We start from the raw sequence: 5959 nt of genomic DNA on the forward strand, positions 1-5959 counted from the left end.
TTCTGAGAAGTCTTTTCCTCTGCTTTCTCTGGATCTTGGTGTCTTCTGGGGATGTGCACACCACCTTTCTTCCTATTTTAGGGTTTGGCAAACCAAGCGCCTCTAGGAACTCTCTAGGATCTGCACTCGGATGGAGGTGTGCCTGAGTCACAGTGTGCATGGGCTTCTGAGAGGAGAGAACTATGGAGACCCTGAGGGAGGAGGTCCCGGGTTTCTGCTTCCAGTGATGGCAGTTTCTCCCTCTTCCTCTTTTCATCAGGTCTGGGACTTGCCGCCATGGGAGACATGAAAACCCCTGATTTTGACGACCTCCTTGCTGCCTTTGACATCCCCGACATTGATGCAAATGAAGCCATCCACTCTGGGCCAGAAGAAAATGAGGGGCCAGGTGGCTCGGGGAAGCCAGAACCCAGTGTAGAGGGTGAATCTGGAGAAGCAACAGCAGCAGCTGCTGGAGATGGCCCTGGAGTCTCAACCCACGCCTCTGATCATGATCTGTCGTCGGGGGATATCTCAGTAGTCAGCGTCATTGTCAAGAACACTGTGTGCCCTGAGCAGTCTGAGTCCCTGGTTGCAAGTTCAGGAGGGGAAGGGGCCCGGGCTGGGGGTACAATTAAGGAAGAACCTGTGGGGCCTCATCTGATGCAGAATGGTTTTGGGGGCCCTGAGCCATCCCTTCCAGGAAACCCCCACTCTCCAACTCCTCCCAGTGGAGGTACCTGGAAAGAAAAAGCCATAGAAGGCAAAGCAACTTTGGACCTCTTCGCTCATTTTGAGCCTGAGCCAGGGGAGCACCCCGATCCCCTGCCTTCCTCTGTGCCCTCCCCGCTGACGGAAGGGACCATGACGCCCCCTCCTTTCCCCTCTCCCTTTGAGCTGGCTGAGGAGAATGGCCCCCCACTTCTGCCACCTGGTTCTCCCCCACCGCTGGGCGCTCTGAAGCAGGGCAGCGGCAGCCCCCTTCATCCCCAGGGCATAGCCCGGCTAGACTCGGGCTCTAGCCCTGAGGCCGCAGGCATCCCTGCCAGCCCCTCACCTCCCCAGGTTGCTGGGATGCCCTTCTTCAAGCAATCTCCAGGGCATCAGAGCCCTCTTGCCTCCCCCAAAGTGCCCAGCTGTCAGCCCCTAAAGGAGGAAGAAGAGGATCAGGGGCCAGTGGACAAGTCTCCCCCAGCAAGTCCCCAGAGCCCTTCTAGTGGAGCTGAGGCTGCTGACGAGGACAGCAATGACTCCCCCGCTTCCTCCAACTCTTCCAGGCCCCTCAAGGTGCGGATCAAGACCATTAAGACATCCTGTGGGAATATCACAAGGACTGTAACCCGGGTCCCTTCAGACCCTGGTCCCCCTGCCCCCTTGGCCGAGGGGACCTTTCTAGCCGAGGCTAACCTCCTAAAGCTTTCCTCCGCGGTTCTGACTCCTGAGAGTCCGAAAGTGGTGAACGTGCATTTGGGTGACGGCACGAGGCTGAAGGGCACAGTGCTGCCTGTGGCCACCTTCCAGAACGCAAGCACTGCCATGCTGATGGCGGCCAGCGTGGCCCGCAAAGCGGTAGTTCTGCCTGGGGGCACTGGCACCAGCCCTAAGACAATTGCTAAGAATGTGCTGGGACTGGTGCCCCAAGCCCTGCCCAAGGTCGAGGGGCGGATAGGGCTGGGAATAGGGGGACAGAAGGTGAACGGTGCCTCGGTGGTGATAGTGCAGCCTTCCAAGCCGACCACCGTGCCAGGTGCCGGGGGCGGCACAGTGATCTCACGGACCCAGTCCAGCCTGGTGGAGGCCTTCAACAAGATCCTCAACGGCAAGAACCTGCTGCCTGCCTACCGGCCGAACCTGAGTCCACCTGCTGAGGCCGGGCTGGCCCTGCCTCCAACGGGCTATCGCTGCCTCGAGTGTGGGGATGCCTTCTCACTGGAGAAGAGCCTGGCGCGGCACTATGACCGCCGGAGCATGCGCATCGAAGTCACCTGCAACCACTGTGCCCGCCGCCTGGTCTTCTTCAACAAGTGCAGCCTGCTGCTGCATGCCCGGGAGCACAAGGACAAGGGGCTTGTCATGCAGTGCTCACACCTGGTCATGAGGCCTGTAGCCCTGGACCAGATGGTGGGGCAGCCGGACATCACGCCCCTGCTGGCTGTCCCATCTGCCCTCGGACCTCCGGTCTTATCTGCCTTGGGCAAGGGTGATGGGGCCATTGCCACCTTCGCCATTTCTACGGTTGCTGCTGAGGCCCCTGTGCTGCCGCTCTCGGCTGAGCCACCTGCTGCCCCTGCCACCTCTGCTTACACGTGCTTTCGCTGCCTGGAGTGCAAGGAGCAGTGCCGGGACAAGGCTGGCATGGCTGCCCACTTCCAGCAGCTTGGGCCCCCTGCCCCCGGGGCCACCAGCAATGTGAGTTGCCTTTCACTGCCCTTCCTGGGAAAGGGGACAGCCAGGGGATAGCACGTGGGAAGGTGCGAGGGGCTTGGTTAGGAGAAGTAATGGGGGGCAAGCCTCCCCTCCCGGACTCACCTTGTTTCACCCTTTTGACAGGTGTGCCCAACCTGCCCCATGATGCTCCCCAATCGCTGCAGCTTCAGTGCCCACCAGCGCATGCATAAGAACCGACCTCCCCACGTCTGCCCTGAGTGTGGGGGCAACTTCCTGCAGGCGAATTTTCAGACCCATCTCCGGGAGGCCTGTCTGCACTTCTCTCGCCGTGTAGGATACAGGTGCCTCTCCTTCCCATAGTATCTCCACACTCCCTCATGCCCTTGCAGGTCTCATGGTTCCTAGCACCAGCCTTTCAGATGGCCTCGAGAGAGCCCCATCTTTCCTGCTCAGTCCCATGGCCCTGGTGTCCTGGCAAACACAGAGCAGCGCCCCCTCTGCAGCTCCAGCTCTGCCTCAGTGGGCCTCCCGGGGGATTGTCTCTGCAGCTCCCTCCTGCCCCCACCTGGCTCAGGCTTCACCACCGATTAGTTTCTCAAAGTCCACCCCGTCCTTGAGGTTGAGTGTGGGGTGGGGAGGGCATGGAGATGGCCCACCTCATCACCACGCCTCCCATGTCCTCCCTAAAGGTGCCCCAGCTGTGCAGTGGTGTTTGGGGGTGTGAACTCCATCAAGTCCCACATCCAGACGTCACACTGCGAGGTTTTCCACAAGTGCCCCATCTGCCCCATGGCCTTCAAGTCTGCACCCAGCGCCAACGCCCACCTCTACACCCAGCATCCCAGCTTCCCCACGCAGCAGGCCAAGTGAGATCGGGGATGGGGTGATGAGGGCTGGGCCAGGGCGGGTTAGGCCCTGAAGGGGCAGGTGTCTGCACTGTCCTCTCCGCCTGCACAGGATGATCTACAAGTGCGCCATGTGTGACACGGTCTTCACTCACAAGCCCCTCCTCTCCTCACACTTCGACCAGCACTTGCTGCCCCAGCGCGTCAGTGTCTTCAAGTGCCCGTCTTGTCCTCTGCTTTTTGCCCAAAAAAGGACCATGCTGGATCATCTCAAGGTAAAGGAGTCAAGGGCTGGAGTGGGGTTGCTCGGCTGTGTTAAGGGTCACATAACCTTCAGGAAGAGGGGGGCGGGAAACAAGGACTGGCAAAGCCACGCTCTCCCCACAGCCACCATCCCCCTTGTCTCCCTCTCACAGAACACCCATCAGTCTGGTCGCTCGGGAGAGGAGACTGCTGGGAAAGGGGCCGGGGATACTCTTCTGACCCCTAAAGCTGAGCCCGAGGAGCTGGCTGTGTCTCCGGGAGGAGCAGCTCCCCCTATAGAGGAGCTGTCTTCCTCTACAGAAGAGGACCCACCCAGCTCCCCAGAGCCTCCTTGTCCACCCAAACGGCCCCGGCGGGATCTAGGGAACAAAGGCACCAAGGGTGGGGGCGGGGGCCCTGGAGGCTGGACCTGTGGCCTTTGTCACTCCTGGTTCCCGGAGCGGGATGAGTATGTGGCTCACATGAAGAAGGAGCATGGCAAGGTGAGCAAGATGGGCCGGAGGGGCAGCCTTGGGGTTGTCCTGTGTGGCAGTGGGGCTCGGTCCTGCAAGCCTGGCTCTGAGGTTCCTCTCCTGCTCTCCTAGTCAGTGAAAAAGTTTCCCTGTCGCCTGTGTGAGCGATCCTTCTGTTCTGCGCCCAGCCTGAGGCGCCACGTCAGGGTCAATCATGAGGGTATCAAGCGAGTTTACCCATGCAGGTAACCCTTTTCTTCTTACCCCTTCCTGATTCTGCCCATCAGGTGACCCCTCCCATTCCCTGCCCCTTCCTGGTCCCCCAAAGCATTTTCCCAGCTGCCTCTGTGCACGTGACTAAGGGTTGAAGCTCTGTAGTCCTCCTCCTCTCGAGCCACTGGCCTTGGTCTTTGGGCTGTGCCCTTGGCACCCACCCGCACACTCTCCCCTCTAGGTATTGCACGGAAGGAAAACGCACCTTCAGCAGCCGCCTCATCCTGGAGAAACACGTCCAGGTGCGGCACGGCTTGCCGCTCGGGGACCAGTCTCCTGGCCGGGGGAGTGTTGTGGTTCGGGGCGCCGGTGCCAGAGCCCAGGTAAGCCCCCCTGCTGGGTTAGAGGTGTGGGCACTGCAGAGTTATAGACTGGCCTCCGCAAGCTAGGTGGGGGTGCCAGGGTTACTGGGGTGATGGGGAGGCCCAGTTCTTCACTATCTTCTCCAGGGGCCAGGACGGAAGCGTCGGCAGTCCTCTGACTCTTGCAGTGAGGAGCCTGACAGCACCACACCTCCAGCCAAGTCCCCCAGGGGTGGACCCGGGTCGGGAGGCCCCCTGCGCTACCGGAGCGGGGGCTCAGTGGAGCAGAGCCTCATGGTGGGGCTGAGGGTTGATGGTGGGACCCAGCAGTGCCTCGACTGTGGCTTATGCTTTGCCTCCCCTGGCTCCCTGAGCCGGCACCGCTTCATCAGCCACAAGAAGAAATGGGGTGTGGGTAGTGCCAGTGCCCTGGGTGTGGGGGATGGGGAGGAAGAGGCGCCCCCTCAATTGAGGTCTGATCCAGAGGGTGCAGATTCACCCTTGCCTACTTCTGCAGGTCCACTGACCTGTAAAGTCTGTGGCAAGAATTGTGACAGCCCTCTCAACCTCAAGACCCATTTCCGCACACACGGCATGGCGTTCATCAGGGCTCGGCAAGGAGTCAGTGGTGACAACTAGCCCCAGACCTGGACTGACTGGCCCCCTCCCTCTTCCCTGGGAGCCTGGGTCACTGCTGCTGCCTGGTCCCCAGGTTGGGGAGTTTCATATAATTCACATTTTGTTCAACTCCTCCTCTTGGCCCCCAGAGACAAGACTTGAGCATTATAGTTACTTGCAGTCCCCACTGTGGGTTTGGCCCTTGGATCCTAGTAGAGGGGGCCCTCCATTCTTCCTTTCTTAGCCCAACACTAATTATGCTCCTGCTGCAGCCCGCATGGGACCGGGAGGACGGGACTTCTAGGCCTGCTAGACAGGTCCAAGGAGAGACCAGTGTCGGCAGTCACACTCCACAGCCCCTGCAGGCGGACTTCAGGCCTGGCCCTGCCCTAGCACCACCCCTTACATTCCCTGGCACTCAAGCCCCCCATCCCTACAGTGCCTTTCACTTGTTTTCCCCCCACCCCCAGAAATCCAGGGGGGTTGGTAGGGATGAGTCCTGTCAAGGGGGCCCAGGGAGAGTTGGGGACAGGCTCTCAGGAATCCTTTATTCTTGTAGTAATAATACTAACGGGGGGAGATGGGAAGGAGAACCCAGACCATTAAAACTGCTTGTGGTTTAATCCCCATTCAGGCTCTTTTTGATGTGACTTGGACAATGTAGACTTACTTGATGGAGGAGGGAATGAGTCCAATCTAGGGAGTCCTTTCTCTGGGAAAAGTGGTACTGACGGAGACAGGTAGGGAAAATGCAGTCTTCCTCCACCTTGTTCTGTGTGGTACATCTATTCGCTTACATTCACCCCCACCCCCCAAAAAATACAACTCAGAAATGACA

The 5959-nt window shown here is 59.6% G+C and overlaps 1 protein-coding gene across 1 annotated transcript; it reads left to right on the forward strand.

Moving 5' to 3' along the window:
* The first annotated feature begins 235 nt into the window (after nucleotides 1-235).
* On the forward strand, nucleotides 236-5750 carry ZNF687 (zinc finger protein 687). Its single transcript, XM_015558760.1, has 8 exons — nucleotides 236-2388; nucleotides 2530-2708; nucleotides 3057-3233; nucleotides 3325-3487; nucleotides 3629-3958; nucleotides 4061-4173; nucleotides 4383-4524; nucleotides 4651-5750. The coding sequence occupies exons 1-8, from the start codon at nucleotides 277-279 to the stop codon at nucleotides 5140-5142; spliced, it is 3708 nt and encodes a 1235-aa protein (XP_015414246.1). The 5' UTR covers nucleotides 236-276; the 3' UTR covers nucleotides 5143-5750.
* The last annotated feature ends 209 nt before the right edge of the window (nucleotides 5751-5959 follow it).

The sequence above is a fragment of the Myotis davidii genome, unplaced genomic scaffold (assembly GCF_000327345.1).
Source record: "Myotis davidii unplaced genomic scaffold, ASM32734v1 scaffold653, whole genome shotgun sequence".
NCBI classification, from domain to species: Eukaryota; Metazoa; Chordata; class Mammalia; order Chiroptera; family Vespertilionidae; genus Myotis; species Myotis davidii.

Coding starts and splice junctions, on each gene's coding strand:
- ZNF687 (XM_015558760.1), top strand. CDS start 277: ATGGGAGACATGAAAACCCCTGATTTTGACGACCTCCTTGCTGCCTTT. Junction 2,389..2,529: donor CCCCCGGGGCCACCAGCAAT/GTGAGTTGCCTT, acceptor CCCTTTTGACAG/GTGTGCCCAACCTGCCCCAT. Junction 2,709..3,056: donor TCTCGCCGTGTAGGATACAG/GTGCCTCTCCTT, acceptor TCCTCCCTAAAG/GTGCCCCAGCTGTGCAGTGG.